This window comes from Mobula hypostoma, chromosome 16 (assembly GCF_963921235.1).
Source record: "Mobula hypostoma chromosome 16, sMobHyp1.1, whole genome shotgun sequence".
Taxonomy (NCBI): Eukaryota; Metazoa; Chordata; class Chondrichthyes; order Myliobatiformes; family Myliobatidae; genus Mobula; species Mobula hypostoma.
In genome coordinates this window covers 16,171,246-16,193,903 of record NC_086112.1, presented here as the reverse complement: position 1 = coordinate 16,193,903, position 22,658 = coordinate 16,171,246, and the positions used below count along the sequence as shown (strand labels likewise).

Sequence of the window (22,658 nt, the reverse complement as noted above, 5' to 3'; positions counted from 1 at the left end):
TAAAATACTTACTTGGTTAACCCATTGGCTTGACCAAGTCCAAAATTGATTTGTAATGTTTTAAAATTGATTTTGTTAAGTGTTAATGACTATTTGTGACTTACGTATTTAGCCTCACTTCATTCGAATATCATACATCCCGACATCGCTTTATATTATTTATCTGACGTAGTATTCATTCTAATCAAAAGTTCAAAGTGCAAAGTAATGAATAAGTAATGATGTATTACACATTCAAGTTTACTTTTCTTTTAACAATGTTCACTTCAGTGTATCTAGCTTTGACACATTGAAGACATGAAACTGCAGGTGTTCGAATCTTGAGAAACACAAAATGCAATAGAGGAACTCAGCAGGTCGGGCAGCATCTATGGAGGTTAATAGTCAATATTTTGCACTGAGACTCTTCATCATGATTGGACTAGTAGTTTCAAGGCTTATATAGCTGAATTCCATTGACTAATATGGATAACCATCCTATCTAAAACTTACAATTTGATGCCCTATTAGGTATTGGAACTTTAAAGTCTTCCTCCAGTAGCAGCTCCTTGTATCAAGAAAAAATTATTTCAATTTAGTAATGTTTATATAACAATGCAATCCTATTCATAAAGACTATGTTTCCAACTTGTGGCCCCAGAAGCTGCATTTCTGTGCTATCTAGATTGCTATACTATCTTAGTAAGAGAAATGCAAGGACATTTTTTTTAGGATAGCAGTAAGTCACACTTCTCATCTTAATTACTTCTTTAAATCTGCTGTGTATTATCTAAGTTAGTGTTTAAGGCTAATTAAAAAAAAACAAATCCATCAACCACATTCAGGAAGCAGCTGAAATATTGTTATTTTATGGTTCTAGAGTTCCAAATTTTCTTCCACCTGTCAGCTTGGGGTTATTTTCAGGAGCTTGTACAGCCAAATTCCTTCCCTGTCAACAATTTGTTCAACATGACAGTTATGTAATCCATATCTTTCATTCATGCATAATATTTATTGTATTTGGTACTGTGATCGTAAACTAAAACACTGTTTGCACAGAAGATACTTCCCTTTTTACAGCTCCTCCACACCCTCATAAATGCTCCTTTAGCCAAGAACAAAGTCTGTTTCCACTTCAGACAAACTTAGCTTCAGTGTACTTTGCTAGAGTTTTCTTGCCAGCTGTATAAAGTGTACATAAAACAGGGTGCATCAGAAGTAGTTTTCAAATAAAAACACTGTCCTCCGTGGTAAATCCCCCTGTTCTTGGGCAGTAGTCCAAACACCAAATTGACCTTTATTTCCAAGCAAGAAAATGACACCCTTAAGGTTCTTCTCTCCTCTGCCATGAACAAAATGGCAAAAAGCCAAATATTGTTCACCACATTCAATTTACTATGTTTCCAGTATACATTTGTTGCCAGTGTTGCATATCATTATGTGTTACATCCTTTTTTAAATCTAATTGGGATTTAGAGGAGAAAGGTTTAAAAAAAAATCAGCTGAAGATGCTCATCCACATTACAATCATGCAGGGCCTTGCAAAATGCTCAGGAATATAGACCAAAATTGAGATTAGCTTCTAAAATCTTTGCAGAATACCAGAATGTATACAGTACCAGCTGCTCGAGTACACCAGGGAATGAAAAAGACTCATAATCTATTATTTCATTTGAGTTTTCATTTTCTTGGAGATGGCAAGGAGAGAAATCTGATAAGAAAAAAATCAATCTGTTTTTCTTTTGGCATCATAAGGTTTCCTACCATTATTGAATACCTAAACATCACACATAAAAAATATTTTCAGGAGCAATTAAATGATAAGGCTCAAATACAAATCAAGCTCGAGCTCACCAGCACAACTAATAAAAAAAACATTATTGCATGTGACATGTTACCACAATCTGAACAATACATGTGCCACGTATAATTCATATTCTGGTAAAAATTTAGTTTGAAGCAACTACAGCAAGTTTTTTTCATCATAAGATGAAGAAGATTAAGAAAATCCCTGCACTTTTTTTGTCATAATAAAACATTCAACTTGGTTCTTAAAACAGGGAATGCCTACCAAGTGGAGTTTATAGTTAATTGTTTAGTACTTTTTGCAAATGTTGAGATAAATACCAATTTTATAAACCTCTAATTTTAGATGTAACTGTCTGATGGACTTGATCTAATAAGAAAAATAAATATACTGTACTGGAATTGATGTGGCTGGCCCTCAATGGTAGTTAGTGGTTAGCTCAACGCCATATAGTACAGGTGACCAGGGTTCAATTCCCACCCCTGCCTGTAAGGCATTTGTAAATTCTCCCCATGAGCCTGTGGGTTTCCTCCGCATGCTCCAGTTTTCTCTCAGTCCACAGACCTACCAGTTACCAAATCTCTTCAAACTCCTAATGAAGTATAGTCATTGTCTTGCCTTCTTTATAACTGCACAGACATGCTCCTTCGTCTTACCCTTCCTGAAGTCGACTCCAGTCCAAAGACCTACCAGTTGGTAGGTTGTCAGAATCAGGTTTATTATCACCAGCATGTGTTGTGAAATTTGTTAACTTGGCATCAGCAGTTCAAGGCAATACATAATATAGAAGAAGGAAAATAAATAAATTAATTAATTACAGTATATGTATATTGAATAGATTAAAAATTGTGCAAAAAGTAATATACAGTATGCCCATTTAGGAATCGGATGGCAGAGGGGAAGAAGCTGTTTCTGAACCGCTGAGTGTGTGTCTTCAGGCTTCTGTACCTCCACCTGATGGTAATAGTGAGAAAAGAGCATGCCCTGGGTGCTGGACGTCCTTAATAATGGATGCTGCCTTTCTGAGACACCACTCCTTGAAGATGTCTTGGGTTCTTTGTAGGCAAGTACCCAAGATGGAGCCGACTAAATTTACAACCCTCTGCAACTTCTTTCGATCCTGTGCAGTAACCACCCCTCCCCCCCATACCAGATAGCCTGTCAGAATGCTCTCCATGGTACATCTACAGAAGTTTTTGAGTGTATTTGTTGGCATGCCAAATTTTTTCAAACTCCTAATGAAGTATAGTCAATGTCTTGCCTTCTTTATAACTGCATCGATATGTTGGGACCAGGTTAGGTCTTCAGAGATCTTGATACCCAGGAACTTGAAACTGCTCACTCTATCCACCTCTGATCCCTCTACGAGGATTGGTATGTGTTCCTACGTCTTACCCTTCCTGAAGTTCGCAGTCAGCTCTTTTGTCTTACTGACGCACTCCACTAGTTGGTTAATTGGTCATTGTAAAGTGTTGCATGATTAAATTGGGGGATTGCTGGGTGGCATTGCTTCAAAGGGCCAGAAGGGTCTAAACCACGCTGTATCTCAATAAATAACAGAAGATAAGCATTATTCGTGCACGGATTTCAGCTATTAAAGGAGAAGGTACATCAACTTCCAAGGGCAACAAAGAGCCAATTAATATAATCTTGCAACATTACATCTCCCAATCACAAAGCAACCAGAGATGCACTTGATGGGGTGCTGTTACTATCAGCTACATCCAAACAACAAATAAATAAATTTATAATATTCTATTTTTAAAAGAAATAAGCTGATCTTCAAATGCTTGAAATTGCAAAGATTAAAATATTTATACATTATTAGGTAAAAGAAGACAGGATTTCAGACTTGAAATAATGATAACACTCTTCGCTTTTTAAAAGAATCCTGTAAAACTTTAGGAAGCATTTGGAATTAAAATTGGTTTATTATTGTTACACAGAAAACTTAGTGACACCATAATAGCTCTCCAGATTTACAACATGTCGTTCCAAGGTATCTTACATTATCAGTGATAGAAATCCATGCACAAATATCAATTAAAAAGACTATTCAATGTAATAAGTGCTGTATGTCATAAGCGAGGTTGTCATGATTATAACATTTTTTTAAACAGAACCTTTTTAATTTCAGGTTTAATTTCCTATGGCATTTTCACATTTATTCGACATAATTTCAGTAGATGAGCTGAAATTTTCCATGGCATTGATTTTCCACTCATGTTGTCAAGGAGCAAGCAACCATTAAGGAAATTGGAATCCTTGTTACATTCTAAAAATGAACATAATGGATCCGGAGACAGTGTACGAGGGTTTACTAACTGAATTTTAAAGCTGTCTTTACCACGAGTATCACACATAAAATGCTGGAAAATCTCAGCACAAGCCTGGCAGCATCTATGGAAAAACGTACAGTCACAGTCAACGTTTTGGGCCAAAACCCTGGCCTGCCGAGTTCCTCCAGCATTTTGTTTGTGTTGCTCGGATTTTTTGCATCCACAGATTTTCCCTTGTTACCATGAGTATTACTTTCAAAGTTTAACGCCATTCCCAAAGACTTGAAGGCAATTGGAACTCGAATGTTTAGGTAGCATGACAAACTATTGGAAATTATGGAAAGGTGCCCAAAGAGCATTTTAATTCGGGGGATCTTGTGATTAATAAACTGTATCTGATTTCACATCAAACAGGATTATTTCGGGATTATTATTGTTCTCTGTCTTCTAGGCTGGTTAGGAGCATTGACAAGTTTATTTGGTAGCACACAGCCAGTTTGCCTATGTGTTCAAAAGAAACAGAAAATATTGAAAAACATATGTCTTTACTGGGGTTATGATTCAGTGGCATAGGTTTCTTTGTCGTTTCTATTTAGTTTTCCATCAGGTTGTATCTCGTTAACAGTAGATTGCCCTTGGAGCAGACCTTCACTAACGAATTTTCAAGTTTATTATTACTGATATATGTCGTGAAGTGCCTTGTTTTCCGACAGCTGTACAGGGCAATACATAAAAACACGACAAATTACACAACGAATTGCATACATAGGTAATGCAAAAAGAAAGCAAAAAAACCGAGGTAGTGTTTATGGGTTATAAACGCAAGAGATTCTGCAGATGCTGGGAATCTTGAACAACACACACAAAATGCTGGAGGAACTCAGCAGTTCAGGCAATTAATAAATAGTCGACATTTCGGGCCTAGGGTCTCGGCCCGAAATCTCAACTATTTATTCCTCTCATAGATCCTACCTGACTTGCGGAGTTCCTCCTACATTTTGTGAATGTTCTGGGATACTCGGAAACTTTCTGAGATTGCTGGCCATAAATTAAAGACCTGAAACATTAATTCTCGCCCTTCCTCTGGCCAACAATTATTATTTTTAAGCATTAGATAAAACAGACTATTGTAGAGTGGCAAGCCTCCCCCAGCGGAGGACACGGTCACCAACGGCGATAGACTTCCCCAGCAACCGACGCCCTCCGACTAACGTCATCAGTTCCTCACAGCACACAACACAACTCGCAATAAGCCACGCAGGGGAAAAAAAACCTGCGTTAAGAGGCCGAGAAATATTTTCTTTTAAAAATCATCTTGTTTAATAAAGTTAGACGTTTCTTGGGATACTTCTGAATTTTACTCTGAATCCAATACTTATTTTTTTTCTAAGTGTAACAGGACCTGGAGGCGAGGCGCGTGCGCAGTGGGGAGGGAGGCGCATGTGAGGATTCGGCGAGGTGGCAAGTCAGCGAGTGCTTGGTGGTGAGCGGCGGTCGCCATGGGCAAGCTTAATGTGGTGATGCTGAGGTACCTCAGCAGGGATGATTTCAGAGTGCTTGTCGGGGTAAGTCTCAGTCTTGTTTCTATCAGCTCTGGGCTTGCTGGAGTGGTCGAGGCCTAGCTGGTGGTGTGCCGCAGTCAGTCATTCCCATTCCCTTACTCCAGGCTGTGTGCGTAAGCGGGGCGATTATAACTGGAAAATGGAAAATAAAAACTCCGCTTGTGCTGTGTAGATCTGAAACAAAATCATCAAATGCTAGAATCTCAACTCAGGCGGCCGCTCTGGGAAAATAATCGATGTTTCGGATCTACGACCCTTTTCAGAGAGATTTGGGTGGGATGTGAATGATTTGTTGTGAGAGTTTGTCCTGCAAATTTGGAGGTTTACTGCCGTTTGTTTTCTGAATAGCGCAAATTTCTATTATTTTAGTGTGTTACTTAAAGAAACTGGTACATCGCAGAAAGTGTAATTTATACACCGGTTATTTTTTTGCTTGCAATTGTTATTGAATAGAGGTCACTTCGAAATCCTTTAACTTGTCAGTTTGCACCTTGGAATGCTTTTTAACGGTCCAAATAAAAGATGATATTTGAGATGAATGAGATAACAAAACTTAGACTGATCTCTGTCTCGCCACATGTCTTTCTTCCACACACTAATACAATGGAAGGTTATTGCTAAAGGAGGCATTTCTGGGGCTGAGATTGATCCAACAATCATAGCTGTTTTTCATACAATTTGTGACCCTTATGCTAAAACAAAAGCATTCCCTTATAATTTACTCAAATGTTAGGGCAATGGTGTACCATGCAGAACTATTTCCAGTCCACAACCTCTCCCACGAAGAAGGACAAGTGAGAATGTTTTCATTTGCATGTACTCCACTAAGCTGTACAACACGCTAACTTGGAAACATCACATTTTCTGCAAATAAACTCTGGAACTCCTCACCCATTCTAGATACCATTATTATTAGTCTTCCGTTCCAGTCTACCATGCTGGAAATTTTCAGATGGCTTCCTGAAGTTCATTAAGACAATGCATATCATCCTGCCTTCATCAGCCTTAGTTATTGCTTCACAAATCTGTCCATTTAGTGAGACAGGATTATCCCTGAACAAAGATTTGCGGACTATCTTTGATTGGCCTCGTCTTTCCCAATGTACACAAATCCTATTCCTTAGGATCTTCTCCAATAATTTCCCTACCACCGACAGAATGTTTACCAACCTACATGCACCTTGCTTATCCGTGCTGCCTTTTTAAATAAAGGAGCAGCATTACCCTGTCCTTCGAACTTCTGATACCTTATCTGTGGTGTCAAAGATCCAAACTCTCTTGTCAGGCCTCAGCTATCTCCTCCATCATTTTTCAAAGCAACCTAGGATAGATGCCAAAAGGCCCAGGACTTTTAACAACTTTTTTTTTGTTCCTTAGCGCTTCACTAACACTGATGACCTGCCAGATTATGCATGTATCCCTTCCAAACCTACCATCTTCCATGTCTCCTCAGTGAATACAGTAAGGAATATTAATTTAGGGCCTTGCCCATATTGGATGGTTTTATATACAGATTACATCTGACAACCAAGTCCATCTCCTGGCCTTCATACGTGGCTTAGCTATTCAGCCCAACAGAACTGTTTCTACTAACAGGAAAAGAGGCAAAGGTGGGTTACCGACATCTTAAAACCAGTCACTTTGGGCAGATGGTGCTTGTGGTTGGCAGCTCACCTAGAAGAAGGAAAACTGATCTCAAACCTCCGCTGTCTTGTGGCTATACCCACGCATGGGGAAGTAAACTCGGAGGGAAAAATCTGGAGCTGAAGACCCTAAGGCAGTCCTATGTTGAGTTCAACTCTGACTGGCAACTCCCATGATGCTGCTGGTGCAAACTCGGTCTCTATCATTCCTTTGAATTCATCACATGCATGGAACTTGATCTCCATATTTTACTGCCCTGGCTTGCGTATCTAGACAGCTAGGAAGCAACATCCGTGGTTGACCTTGACCAGCAGAGTCTCCAGACCTCTTCAGCGCCTAATGGGACTCACTCTCTGATCCCTTGCTTTTTATATTCTTAGGGGATGTCTTTGATCTTACTGCTATAGCAGACTTTCAGATTATTGAATTATAAAAATAACAAGGTTATCAAAACAAACTGAGACAAGCACTTTTAACTCCAGTTCCAGCTACAAATCTCCACAAGTCCCAGTATTCCTCTTCTGGCTGCCTACCTGACATGCAGTCCAGATTCTTTTTTGACATTCCAGACAATGTATCAACCGGATGCGGAAGCATCAGTAATTTTTTGCAACAAAAGACATTGGATTGTCAACATTTTACTGCACTAACAGAGCAGAAAAGAGAAAGTATTGGCATTCTGAAGGTTTGCAAGCAATGTGATGAGTCAATGGAAAAGCACATTCCTCGTTTTGTATTCCAATGTTCGAGCAGTGCATTTCACGTGGTTACATTATGCCTATACTTGGAATACAATATTTTGTTGTTGGTTTCCACACCCAGTGGGAGTTAATTGAGATGTCGAAGTAATCAAATTATATACGTTCTTTCACTTTTGGCTATTGGAAAACACTAAAAGAATTTGATGAGTCTATGACCTGTAACATTTCTCTTCCCATACGTGCAGCCTGATTTTCTGAATATCTCTATCAATTTCTGTTTTTGTTCAAGAATTTGATGTTAGTGTGGGAGATGAAAAAGCACTCATCCTTGGTTTGGTGGTGGGGGTGGTGTTGGTGGAACTAGAGAAAGTTTGTTGTGGATGATTAATTAAATGTGATACAAATGGACTTTGTTCAGTTTGAGCAGTTGTTTGAGATAGACAAGGAAGAATTGAATATATAAAATGTGGAAATGGTTTTGCTAAATGCTAAGATTTTTTTTATTTAGTGACTTTTGGAATGGATTAGGAAAAACCTGCAGAGATGCTCTGTACGGCTTGGGAAGAGAACTGGATATGTTTTTGAGAGCATTACAGGTTTCCCCCGCCATCCGAAGGTAGAGCGTTCTTATGAAAAGTTTCATAAGCCAGAATGTCGTAAAGTGAAGAAGCAATTACCATTTATTTATATAGGAAAAATTCGTGAGCATTCGCAGACCCAAAAAATAACCTACCAAATCATGCCATATAACACATAAAACCTAAAATAACAGTAACATATAGTAAAAGCAGGAATGATAATAAATACACAGCCTATATAAAGTAGAAATACTTTTCTACAATCATTGCCGCACTGTTCTCCATAGCGAAAATCTCACGCAAGCGCTCTCAGCAGAAACACGGTGCAAACGTTCTCGGCAGAAACACTCTCTCTAGTAACCTTTAAGCTATGAAGCTGCCAAATCATACCAAATAATACATAAAAATACACGGCCTGTATAAAGTAGAAATAATGTATGTACAGTGTAGTATCACTTTCTGGAATCGAGAAGTCAGCGCCGAGCACACTGATGATGGTGTGTTAGACTGAGTCATCGGAGGTTGGGATGGTGCAGTCGTCCCCAACCTCCGGGCAGCGAACCGATACTGATCCGCAGAGAATGCAGCAGTAGCCGGGATGCACCCAGCACATCTTTAAGAAAAAGCCGAAATAAACAAGCTAATTAATTAGGTGCTGCCCGGCACGTAAATGTCGGCCCAGATCAGAGGTGACGCAATCGGAAACTCTTGATTATGTATAGTTTTATGCTAAGTGTAACACCCTTACGAGCTCTTTTAGGCTTTTCCGATACCTTAGAACTCATCTTGCTAACGGATGCTCAAAATAAATCAACATAAAGCACAGCTGCTCACAGACACGTGTTCAAGCAATGCCAGCTAGAATGCAGTTCCGGGGAGGAGCTTGGCTGCACAGGGCATGCACTGCCTTTTTTCGTAACAGTGAAAACACCTTCTGTTAGCGAAAATAGGTAACTAATGTAAGTCTTTCGTAACTGCGAGGTTTCGTAAAGTGAACGTTCGAAAAGCGGGGGACACCTGTACAAGCAATATGAATATGCTTCAGTATTTCTGCAATATAATAACAAGACATGGCAGCTATCAAGGATTTGTTTAACTTATTCCAGAGTTGGAGGATTTGCTGGTGTTTGTTTTCTCATTTAGTGTGTGGCTTTACCTTTTGCTTGTGTAGGTGACATGATGGGGAGATCGATTGTCATTTTATTTGGTTATTTCTAGTCAGTAATGCATGAACTACTGAATTTTATTTCAGTTTTAATCACAGTATATCGTTGCCATTTTCACGTTTCATTGTCTTTCAATTCACAGGTTGAAATGGGAATGAAAAATCATGAAATTGTTCCACCCAGTCTTATTGCTTCAATATCAAATCTTAAACATGGTGGATGCAACAAGGTCCTTCGTGAATTGGTAAAGCACAAACTATTAGCTTACGAGCGAACAAAAAGTAAGTTTGAAACAGAAATAAGGAATTAAATAATTTACCTTGTATTAGCTTAACTTTGCATTCTTATATAAATGCTACATGTATATTTTCTGAGAAAATCAGCTTTTCATTTTTCAAATGGTATTGCTTTTATTTTTCATTTGCGTCTGCTGTTTTTGCTGTTCAGTAGTTTTTACCTTAGTTGAATTATTTGTCTCTGTTTCAGTTTCTAACGTTTTATAATTTTGGTGATCTATTTTGAATAGGAGGTACACAAACAAAATGTTTCTCTATCTTTGCAGTGCTTTGCCTTTTGTTTCTCTTGTCATTTGTGTACGAAGTGAAGTAGTTTGGTATTATTTTGTGTCCTTTTATGTCACAGCTGTTAATAGAACATAGAAATCTACAGCACATTACAGGCCCTTCGGCCCACAGCCCACAATGTTGTGCCGACCGTGTAACCTACTGTAGAAACTGCCTAGAATTTCCCTACCACAGAACCCTCTATTTTGCTAAACTCCATGTATCTACCTAAAAGGCTCTTAAATAGCCCTATTGTATCCACTTCCATCACCGCCTCTGCCATGTGAATGATCTATCAGCTAGTGCAAAATTGCAGGTTTTTTTGCTGTCTCATGCTGTTTAAAAACATTGCCATATCCATTATGCATTTATAATCTAACAAGCAAATCATAATGATGGTATTCAAATTTTTACACTAGTCTCTGCCAGGAAGGGAAGATCCAAGCAAAATTTTATAAAATATTCATGTTAGATATTTTTATCAAAATAAATGGTACTGGAGCTTGTTTACTTATTTTTCCTAAAAATCCTAAGTATGCAATTGTTTTGGGACTGTGCACCTTTAAATAATGCAATAGCTATTTGGACTTTATCTAATCACAAAATAATTTGTAGTTTACAGAATGGTGTGGTGCCAATAAGGAGCCTGTATTAATGACGTTTGATTCTTGAAAGCAGAAAGATATAAGAAACAGAAACACAAACGATCCAGAGGGTGTGAATGATTATAGCAACCTAGCGGTAGCATACATGAAAACCTTGTAAAGATAGGAAAACTCCCAGTGGTCTTCAGTGTGACAATGATGCAGAAATCTTAGAGGGTGGATCCACTCCAGTTGCTATTTACTTGGATTTCCAGAAGTCATTCAATAAGGTGCCATCTAAAAGACTTATCCATAAGAGAAGGATGCATTAATTTGGGGGTAATGTATGGATAGAGGATTGGCTAACCAATAGAAAGCAAGGAGTTGGGATAAGTGGGTGTTTCTCTGGCTGGCAGGGTCAGTGATGAGTGGAATGCCTTGGGTCAGCCCACAACTTCATTATATACATTCAGTGCCCACTTTATTAGGTACAGGAATGGAACCCAGTGTGGTCTTCTGCTGCTGTGGCTCATCAACTTCAAGGTTTGATGTGCTGTGTGTTCAGAGATGCTTTCTGTACACCACTGTTGTAATGCATGGTTATTTGAGTTTCGTGTCAGCTTGAACCAGTCCGGCCATTTTCCTCTGACCTTGCTCAGTAACAAAGTGTTTTCACCCACAGAACTGCCACTCACTCGATGTAAACTCTAGAGACTGTTGTGTGTAACTCTCTCAGGAGATCAGCTTCTGAGATAGCCAAACCACCCCAACAATCATTCCATGGTCAAAATCACTTAGATCACATTTCTTCCCCATTCTGATGTTTGATCTGAACAACAGCTGAATCTCTTGACCATGTCTGCATGTTTTTATTCATTGAGTTGCTGCTACGTGATTGGCTGATTAGGTGTTTGCATTAACGAGCAGATGTACCTAATAAAGTGACCACTGAGTGTATTTCAGATAAAGTTAGATCAATTTTTGTGTAGTAGGGGAATTAAGGATGATGAGGAAAAGCCAGGCAGGTTGAGTTGAGTGCATGACCAGATCAGCCATATTACTATTATTATTAACATAGGTACTAGCTTCCACCTCAATACTATACGTAGCTTTGTTGTGAGCATTCTCAAAATCTGGCACATGCTTTCATTAGGAAATGAGTGTCGTTATGGCAGTTATTGAGTTTACTATTTAGGATGGAATGCAATAAAATGCTTGAAAAAAGAAAAGTGGCTGTTATAGACTTTGCATTGGGTATCATTGGAACATAATGGGTAAAGATTCAGTGTGACGGAAAATTAGAGTGAGCAATTTCTCTTGTATTCTTTTGGAAAGATAGAACAATAAATAAATAAAATAGTCACATATCTGAACAGAAAATCCTACAAAAAGGTAGTGGATTTGGCCCAGTACATCACAGGTAGAGGCCTCCCAATCATTAAGCACATCCACATGAAACACAGTCATACGAAAGCAGCGTCCATCATCAGATCTTCACCACCCAGGCCATGCACTTTTCTTGCGGCTGCTATCAGTAAGAAAGTACAAGAGCCCCAGGTTTGCACCGCCAGCTTCAAAAGCAGTTACTATCCCTCAACCATCAAGCCCTTGAACAAAAGGAGATAACCACTCTCACCCACTTGCCCACCCATTGAGTTGTTCCCACAACAAATGATCTCACTTTAAGGACTTTTTAATGTTGTTATTTCATGTCATCATGGCAATTTATTTATATTTGTACATGGGGTGATTGATAGTTCATGGCCTAAGGTAGAAGGAGTCAATTTTAGAAAACCTAGCACATTTATTTTTCCTACGTTTACACACTTAGTCCAGCGGACGTGGAGCATACGGATCCCTTCTTTGTAGAAGTCTGCGTCTTGGACCTCCAGAAGTGGTCCACAGCAGTGGTAATTGTTAGGTTCGTGGCCTAAAGTAGAAGATGATGAGGAGAAACTTCAAACTTTCTGCATTTTCATTCAAAGGGTTGAACTGCATATGTTGTAACAAGAGCTATATAACTCATCTCCTTCTACCTTAGGCCACGGACTTATCAATCACCCCTCATATTTGCAGTTTGTTTTCTTCTGCACTCTACTTAACCTTTCATTGATCCTGTTACAGTTACTACTCTATAGATTTTCTGAGTATGCCTGCAGGAAAATGAATCTCCGGGTTGGATGTGGTGACATATATGTACCCTGGTAATAAAATTGACTTTGATTTCCTTGTCCTTTTTGATTAATGGCACACTTCTTTCTTTTAGCTGTACAAGGTTATCGGTTGACAAACACTGGATATGATTACCTTGCACTGAAAACGCTTTCTTCTAGAAATGTCCTGAATTCTGTTGGAAATCAAATGGGTGTTGGCAAAGAATCTGGTAAGAACACGACTGCAACAAAATTCAAAAATCCAAATAGTCTGGCATCTGCTCGGTTATTCGTCCAGAAAATCTAGAGTTTGGCAGTTCTGACAGTAAACAGGTGCATGACCAGGACTGGGGTATGTGACTGGAAGTGGGGGTCTGGGATTTCCTATAATATTTCCTATTCCCTTCTGATTCCTGGGTTCGATGGAAAACTTCAAATACTACTATATAAAATGTAGAAAAAGGGCAAAAAAGTTGTGTGTGGCTATAAGTAGGATTAACATCCAATAGGCTGGACATCTGATGGGCCAGCAAAATCATTATTGGAGTTTTGAATTTGATTCATGATAAGTCATTATCTTAACATAATTAAGGAATCACGGTATGGGAACTGTACTTCCCTCAATCGCAGGACTCTGCAGAGAGTGGTGCAGACAGCCCAGCGCATCTATAGATGTGAACTTCCCACTTTACACAAAGACAGATGTGTAAGAAAAGGGCCCGAAGGATCATTGTGGACACGAATCACCCCAACCACAAACTGTTCCAGCTGCTACCATCCAGGAAGCAGTACCGCAGTATAAAAGTCAGGACCAACAGGCTCCAGGACAGCTTCTTCCACCAGGCCATCACACTACTTAACTCATGCTGACAAAACTGTATTTCTATGCTATATTGACTATCCTGTTGTATATACTATTTATCTTAAATTGCATATTTAGACAGAGAAAATTTTTACTCATGTATATGAAGGATGTAAGTAATAATATATGAAGGATGTAAGTAATAACGTCAATCCGAATATGCTAATATGGTCAGTTTTTTTTAAAGTTCATATGAGTACTGCAAAAGTGCTATTTGAGTGCTTACTAGTTAAAAATGGTTTCAATCAAGTGCATCAATAACAGTTTCTGTTGATTCATTGCAGACATTTATATAGTTGCAAATGAAGAGGAGCTGCAGCTTGCTTTAAAGCTACATAGATTGGGTCGTACATCATTTCGGAATTTGAAGAATAAACGTGACTACCACAAGCATCGACAAAAAATGTCCTGGCTTTATCTGTCCCGCCTTGCAGCAATGAAAGAATATGCATATATGAAGGTAGTTGATCCTTTTAAAGATTGACTTTTCACATGTTAATATTTTCTACTAATATATAAAGAATTCTCCTTATTGCATTTAAGGAAGTAATGTGACGTTATTTTACACTGTGGTTCTGAAAACATTTACACATCAAGCAATAATTTGATACTTTTTGTAGAATCCTGGTGATTTCAGTATGTATCTTTCCTTCAGGATAGGATTTAAATAACATTTCAGATTGTTATGGTTTTCCAAAGTCAAAATGACCTTCCATAAGTGAAGGAAATTAGGAATTCACACAAAAAATCTGTTTTCATTTTAATGCTTCCCATATGGATTAAAGGGGTAATGCAATTTAAATTTCTTTTTAAGTCAACTGAACTTTCAGTGTGAGGTTACAACTTGCCTAATAATTGAATTCCACATTACCATCAAATTGTTTGTAGTGTTTTTAAAACATTGCATGTGTGGTTAGAGTCGTACATCGGGAAACAAACCATTCAGTCCACTGTATCTGTGCTGATCATCAACACCCACTTATTCTAACTATACTAATTCTACTTTATTCTCTTCATGTTTCTTTCTCAACAATCCCTGTATATTACCATTCATCTAGTGCACTGTCTACTGTAGAACTACTGCATTGTTCTGTGGCACTTGTCCATGTTATCATTTTTCACTTATATTATGCTTTATTTAGTAATTTCTCCTTGTAGTTCCCAAAATCATTTATTGCACACTACCATTGTTTAATTGCTCTTTGTATCCCTATGTCTTTAAAGTTTTTTGTGGAACACTTTGCTCTCTAAAAGTGAGACTTAGTTTAGTGAGAGCAATTTTATCTGATAAGTCAGAATCAAGCTTCATACGTAACCTACTACATAACCATAGAACTGACAGTGCTGCACTGTCAGCATTCCCTTCTTTCAGATGAGACATCCAACTATCTAGTCTTAGCTCAGGCACAAATCCCAAGCTACCAATCGAAGAAAGATCGGTATTACCATTATATGTCAATATTTATCTTTCAACTAATGGAGTTTAATGGGGGGAACTGTGAGGTCATGAAAGGAATCAATAAATGGATTGTTACTTAAATGGTAAAGGGCTGTAGATGATTGAAGTTCCGAGATCTATAGGTGCTAGGGGTATGAATCATAAAAAGCAGTAGGCAGGTCCAACAAGAGGGCATACAGCAGTGCAACCTTGATTGAAAAGGGATTGAAGTTTAAAAATGGGAGTGGGGAGCTGTTGTTGCACTTGTACAATGTGTTTGGTCAGTAGCCTAACTGGAAAAGTGATATAGTAACGTTGGAAGCAGTACAATTGGAGGATCACTGAGCTGATTCTTGGCGTGAGAGAGTTGTCTTATCAATAGAGGCTAGACATTTTGGGTCCATATTCCTTAGAGTTTAGATGAATAAAGGATGACCCTACTGAAACATAAGATTGCTTGACAGTTCATAGTTCAAAGGAACTTTATTATCAAAGTACATATACATCAATGCAAACGACCCTGGAGATACTCAAAAAAGTCCAAGAAACATAATAGAATCAATGAAAGGTGACACCCAATAGGACAAGCAACCAGTGTGCAAAATGCAACATACTCTGCAAATAAAAGGAAATAATAAATCAATAAATATCAAGAGCGCAAGATAAAAAATCCTTAAAAGGGAGTTCATAGGTTATGGGGCAATTGAAGTTAACACCACTGGTTGAGGAGTAATAACTGTTTCTGAACCTGGTGGTGTGATTCCTGAGACTCCTGTACTTTACTCCTGAGATGGCAGCAGCAAGAAGAAAGCATGGCCTGGATGCTGAGGGTCCTTTAATGGATGCTGCTTTCCTGTGACAGCACAGATGACCTCGTTGGTGGGAGGATGATACTTGTTATGGACTGCGCCATATCCACTTCTTTTTATAGGATTTTCCATTCAAGGATATTAACCAGACCTTGATGCAGCCAGTCAGTAAACTCCACTACATATCTACAGAAGTTTGTCATAGTTTTAAATGTCGTGCCGAATCTTCACAAACTTCTACAGAAATAGAGGTGCTGGTGTACTTTTTTGGTAATTACACTGGCGTGCTGAGCCCAGGACAGATCTTCTGAAATGATAGCACCAAGGTATTTAAAGTTGCTCACCCTCTCCTGCTCGTGGATCGGCTCATGGATATCTGGTTTCCTTCTCCTGAAGTCAGTAATCAGCTCTGTGCTCTTGCTGATGTTGAGTGAGAGGTGGTTGTTGTGGACCACTTAGCCAGATTTTCAGTCTCCCTCCTATATGCTGATTCGTCACAACCTTTGATTTGGCCAATGACTGTGATGTCATCAGCAAACTTAAATATGGCATTGGAGTTGTACTTAACCTCACAGTCATAAGTGTAAAGCGAGTAGAGCAGGGGGTTAAGCACACAGCCTGGTGATGCACCTGTGCTGATGTTGATTGTAGAGGAGGAGGTGTTGCCAATCCGAACTGACTGGGACTGCAACTGAGGAAATCCAGAATCTAATTGCACGGAGGTTTTGAGGCCAAGGTCTTGAAGCTCATTGATTAGTTCTTGAGGAGGTAATAGTATTGAATGTCAAGCTGTAATCAATAAGGAGCATACTGATGTGTGCATCCTTGCTGTCCACATGGTCCAGGGTTGAGTGAAGAGCAAATGAAAGGGCATCTGCTGTGGACCTTTTGTTTTAATTGGCAAATTGGAGCAGATCCAGTTACTCTTCAGGTAGGAGTTGATAGGTTTCATCACCAACCTTTCAAAGCACTTATTCACTGTGGATATAAGTGCTACAGGGCAATAGTCATTGAGGAAGGTTACCATGTTCTTGGGCACCGGTACAATTGAAGCAATTGGGTATCTCAGACTGTCAAAACGAGAGGTTAAAGATATCGGTGAAACGGTGCGGGTCTTTAGCACTAGGGCAGGTACCCCATCTGGGCCAGATGCTTTCTGTGGGTTCACCCTCCTGAAGGATGCTCTCATGTCAGCCTCATACTGAAATCACAGGATCATCAGGAGCTGTGAGAGTTCGTGAAGCTTCCTCCATGTTTTGCTGGTCAAAGCAAGCATAGAAAACATTGAACTCATCTGGAAGCGAAGCCTTGTCACCCATGTCGCTTGGTTTCACTTTGTAAGAGGTAATAACAATCAAGCCCTGCCACAGCTGTCTAGCATCCTTCAGTGATTCAAGTTTAGTTCAGAATTGCCACTTTGCCCATGAAATGGCTTTTCCAGATACCGTACCTGGACCTCTTGTATTTTACTTGACCTAAGTGTCACTGTCTAACTGTAAAATGGTAACCATATTTCATTCTCATTTTTCATTATTCACAGCACTGCATATTTAAAAAGGCATTTTATCTTTTTTGCACAAGAAACAGTAGTCCAGTAAATGTAAATAAAAACTTCTGCTGGTAGTTGGGACATTTTGTCTCAATACATAAAAAATAGTATTTGCTTTGAAGGGAATAAAAAACATGTAGAATTCTACATGATCTGAGTTTCAGTTAGATCTGAGCATGACCTTTCTAGTGGACTTCAGAATGTTCAAAATGAGAATTGGTTGCTGTTGTTCTGCAAAACCACAAGGTGTCAGTATTGGAATGTTTTAACCTGTCGAGCACAGCATCCAACTGGCTAGCTCCAGAGCCTCCAACATTGCAAAGATCAAATAGTTGGCTCTCCTGAAGTTCCCCAGTATGGGCATGTGATTGTCCCACACTTCTGAGTGAATACTTTAAGCATCAGAAATACTTGTTTATAAGAAGCAGCAGCCAATCAGCTATATCTGTAATGTTCACCATCTAGAAGTTGCCCAGTGAGCACTTTGTTCCACTTTTATTGACCCATTTGGGATGCTTGGTTAACCTGAGAAGGTAGACTTTGGCATTGGAAACGCCATTAACAACAAAGTAATGGCAAATTACTAGCAACCAAATAATGGCATAACTTTGTGGTTGTGAAGTGGGCTTTGAGGGAGCTGGTGCTTGGACCAGAGTTCTTTTTAGAATTTTTCAAATCTTTTATTTGCACTTGATGAGAAGTAGCTGAGAGTAAAGGGTGGGACTGCATCCAACTTATCTATTTAAGATACACGAAGGTCCCCAAACCAACAGCTAAAGGTATGCAGTGAGAATGTTTATTTACCATTCTTTGACCAGTGCTCTTTTTACCTTAAGTGCTACAGGCAGAGTCCAGGGAAGATCCTGGCTTGGTATCTTGAGCAAGGGTAGTACAAGAAGGTACTGAATTCCTAAAACAGGCTGAATAGCATGGTGAGGTTGGGGAAGGGGAGGATTAAATAGGCCAAATGGAATATGCCTAGATCCCATATCTATACACATGACACTGAAACCATCAACTTTCATTTTATTTCATCCCAAAGTAATACAATTACAACTTGTACTGTGAGTTGTGTTTTTACTATACAAATTTGATGTTTTATATTGTTTTGATACATTGAAAAAAATCAACGTTTTGGATCAGACACAGTCTGGAATTAAATTTCCAGGAAACTGATATTTTAAAAAATACTTTGAGTAAGTTACATGGTCAAGTGCATAAAGCACTAGTCATAATTTCCTATATGCTTAAAAAAGGAAATCTATCCTCCATATTCTTCCTGCTATGTGGCAACCAGAACAGCGTACAATGCTCCAAATGTGGCCTAACGAGGTTTTATATAGTTGCTCCATGACTTGCCAGCTTTTATGTTCAGTGCCCTAACAGATGTTTGTCTCCTTTACCACTCTATCTACTTCTGTTGTCACCTTCTGGGAGATATGGACTTGCTCCCAAGATTCCTCTGTACTATTTAATAATCTTAAGGTTCCATTTACTGTATACTTCCCCTCGCAAAGTTGAACACCTCACACTTGTGTAAATTAAACTCCATCTGTTATTTGTCTGCCAAGATTATTTATATCCTTTGACAGCCATTTTCACCATCCAGTGCTCCATCAATTTTTGATTTCTGCAAACCTACTAATAGTCCACCTATATATTTTCTTCCAAATGTATATCACAGAACTGGATGCAGACCACCGTTGGACACAAGGCTTCAGTCATAACATTCACCACTATCCTCTGTCTTCTATGAGCAAACTAATTTTGAGTCTAGCTTACTAGGTTTCCAGGGATCCCACACCGATCTGCTAGATTAGCCTATCATTAGAGACTTTGAATATTACCCTTATCAACTATCTTGAAATGCATCTTTTAAGTATATGTTATTATTTAAAAAGAACATGTGTTTTGATTACCAACCTTTTATGAGTATTTAGAAACAGTAAAACCCTAATCTGGCATCCTTGGGACTTTATTAGGCTGACAGATTTTCCTGTCTACTGTTATTAATTACACTTATATTACATGGCAGCTTAATAACGTTTCCCATAGATCTGGTGAACTTAAAGGAGGGCATAGTAAATTTAAAGAGAGATCAGGAAGCCAAACCTGTTGAGCCACTTGTGGACCTTCTAAATTTCCAAACAATCAGTTACCAGAATTTCACTGTATATGTGGGATCTTGAAAATGTAAAATGTTTTATACAATTGCTTTATTTATGTAAAGGCTTTATATGATCGAGGATTCCCTGTTCCCAAGCCAGTGGATTTCAATAGACATGCAGTAGTCATGGAGCTCATAAATGGTTATCCCATGTGAGTATTAGTATTTTTTTCAGAGTACACTGATTCGTACAAGTGTCTTTTTTTCAAATATTTCGAATGCTTTGTATCTAAACATTACTAAGTGTTCTTTGTGGTCTTCTAAGATAAAACTCTTGTTCATTGTTAACAATTGTCATTACTGCTGTTTTCAGAAAAGCTATTTTGTACTTGAATATTGCTCAAAAACTTAAGACAAGTAACTTGTGTAGCTAAAATCAAAAAGATGGGGTAACAGTAACCTTCAGGTACAGCCCTGATGATTTCACCACAGTTTAAATACATAGATGAAGGGAATAAAATCTGTTAGCATTTGAAGGTAACCAATATAGAAACCAAGGTTGAGTATAATTCTCAGTGAAAACTGTGCATATTCTCAAAATAGGAGGAAGATGATAGATTCGTTGTAATTGATGAGAATTGTAAAATGCTCAATCATGAGTATGTGCAAGGAGTGGAAGTACTAAACATGCCATCTTTGAAATCAGATAATCCATCAGGCTAAGGTGAAATGTATTCCAGTGTGATAAAAGTAAGGAAGGGGATATTGGAGGCATTGACTATGTTTTCTAATATTTATTAACTGTAATGGTGTTAACTGTGAATAAAGGGTAGACTGATTCGTACAAGATCAGTAAAGCTAATACACAATAATGATGTGTGTTAAGTACTGAAAGAACATGGGGGAAAAAATCCCAGTTGAGAGCTGTTCCTTATTTGTTTGTAACACAAACTTAAAGCATTTTAATCTGTGAAATGAAAATTTCTAAAATTAACCAAAAATGTTAAATATGAATTTCTGTATTTAAAAATCATCATTTGTTGTATTTTTCCTTAGGTGCCAAGTTCATCAACTTAATAATCCAGCAGCAACATATAATGAGTTAATGGACCTTATTGTGAAGCTTGCTAATCATGGTTTAATACATGGTGATTTCAATGAATTCAATTTGATGTTAGATGATGACGATCATGTCACAATGATTGATTTTCCACAGATGGTATCTACGTCTCATATAAATGCTGAATGGTAAATACAAAACCAAAATGGTTATTTATTTTTCCTTTTTATGTTAGTTGGAGTTGTTTATTCTAGTTAAATCACTTGAGGGGGAAATAATGATGTTCTAATTTGCATTTTGTTTTAGTCATTTGCAATTGCTTTGTCAAAGTATCACAAGTTTAATTTGTATGAGTTTGGTGTCTGTGTAAGAACTTAGTCATTTATTTTTCACTTACTCATTTACAGTTGCAAGCAAAAGTTTGAGAGTCCTTTGCAATCAACTGGTTTTGTGAATAATTGCAAATAAAATGTGGTCTGATCTTCCATCTAAGTCACAATAATAGACAAACACAATCTGCCTAAAGTAATAACACACAAACAACTGTACTTCTCATGTCTTTAATTAACATGTTTAATCATTTAGAGTCCAGGTTAGAGAAGTATTTGAACCCTTGTATTTGGTTAACTGGTAGAACCACCTTTAGCAGCAATAACCTCCACCAGACGCTTCCTGTAGCTGCTAATCAGACTTCCACAACAGTGAGGAGGAATTTTAGACTATTCCTTCATACAGAACTGTTTCAGTTCATCAATATTTATGATTATGAAGACACGTAGTCCTCTTTTAGTAATGCATGCATTAAGAAATGATACATTATTTCCTCCGGTGTGATATCACAAAACACAGGACAAACCAAGACTGAAAAAACTGACAAAACCACATAATTATAACATATAGTTACAAACAGTGTAACAATACCATAACTTGATGAAGAAGTCCGTGAGCTCAGTAAAGTTCAAAGTTTGTCAAGCGTCCCACATCTCACGCAGACGGGAGAAGGAAGAAAAACTCTTCCTGCCATGCCGACCACAATCTGGCTCTGAGTCATCCGAAAACTTCGAGCTCTGATCAGCTCTCCGACACGGAGTACTAAGCGCCATCTCTGTCCGAACAATTCGACCTCCTTCTCGGTCGCCAAAAGCAGGCAAGGCCGGGGATTTTGAGGCCTACCCTCGGAAAGATTCACAACCACACTGAGATTCTTTGCATGAACAGCCCTCTTCTGGTCATGCCATAGTATCTCAATTGGGTTAAGGTCTGGACTCTGACTTGGCCATTCCAAAACACAAATTTTCTTCTTTTTAAACTATTTCTGTGTTCACTGTCTTGTTGCATCTTGCAACTATTAAGCTTTGGGTGACAGACTGCTACCCTGACATCCTCCTGTCAAACGTCTTGATACAATTTTGAATTCACTGTTCCCTCAATGATTGCAAGCTGTCCAGGCCCTGAGGCAGCAAAGCAGCCCCAAGCCATGCTGCTTCTTCCACCATGCTTCACAGTTGGAGTGAGGTTTTGGTGTTGGTGTGCATTGCCCTTTTCCCTCCAAACATAGTAATGTGCATTTCTGCCAAAAAGTTCAATGTTTGTCTCATCTGTCCACAGAACATTGTCCCAGAAGCGTTATTGAACATCCAGGTGGTCTTTTGCAAACTTCAGATGTGCAATAATGTTTGTTTGTTTGTTTTCGGAGAGCAGTGGTTTCCTCTGGTGTCCTTCTGTGAACACTATTCTTCAGTGTTTTTCTTATAGTGGACACATAAACAGAGACTTGAGCAAGTTCTAGAGATTTCTGCAGGTCTTTTGCTGTCGCC

The 22,658-nt window shown here is 38.5% G+C and overlaps 1 protein-coding gene across 1 annotated transcript in view; it reads left to right on the top strand.

Annotated features, from left to right (window-relative positions):
* The first annotated feature begins 5,493 nt into the window (after positions 1-5,493).
* Positions 5,494-22,658, top strand: part of riok2 (RIO kinase 2 (yeast)) — a 32,040-nt gene continuing 14,875 nt past the window's right edge. The window contains exons 1-6 of the mRNA XM_063069142.1: positions 5,494-5,630; positions 9,859-9,997; positions 13,130-13,246; positions 14,163-14,338; positions 19,905-19,993; positions 20,838-21,029. Coding sequence (XP_062925212.1) covers positions 5,565-5,630; positions 9,859-9,997; positions 13,130-13,246; positions 14,163-14,338; positions 19,905-19,993; positions 20,838-21,029 — 779 coding nt within the window. The 5' untranslated portion in view covers positions 5,494-5,564. The remainder of the gene's footprint in view (positions 5,631-9,858; positions 9,998-13,129; positions 13,247-14,162; positions 14,339-19,904; positions 19,994-20,837; positions 21,030-22,658) is intronic.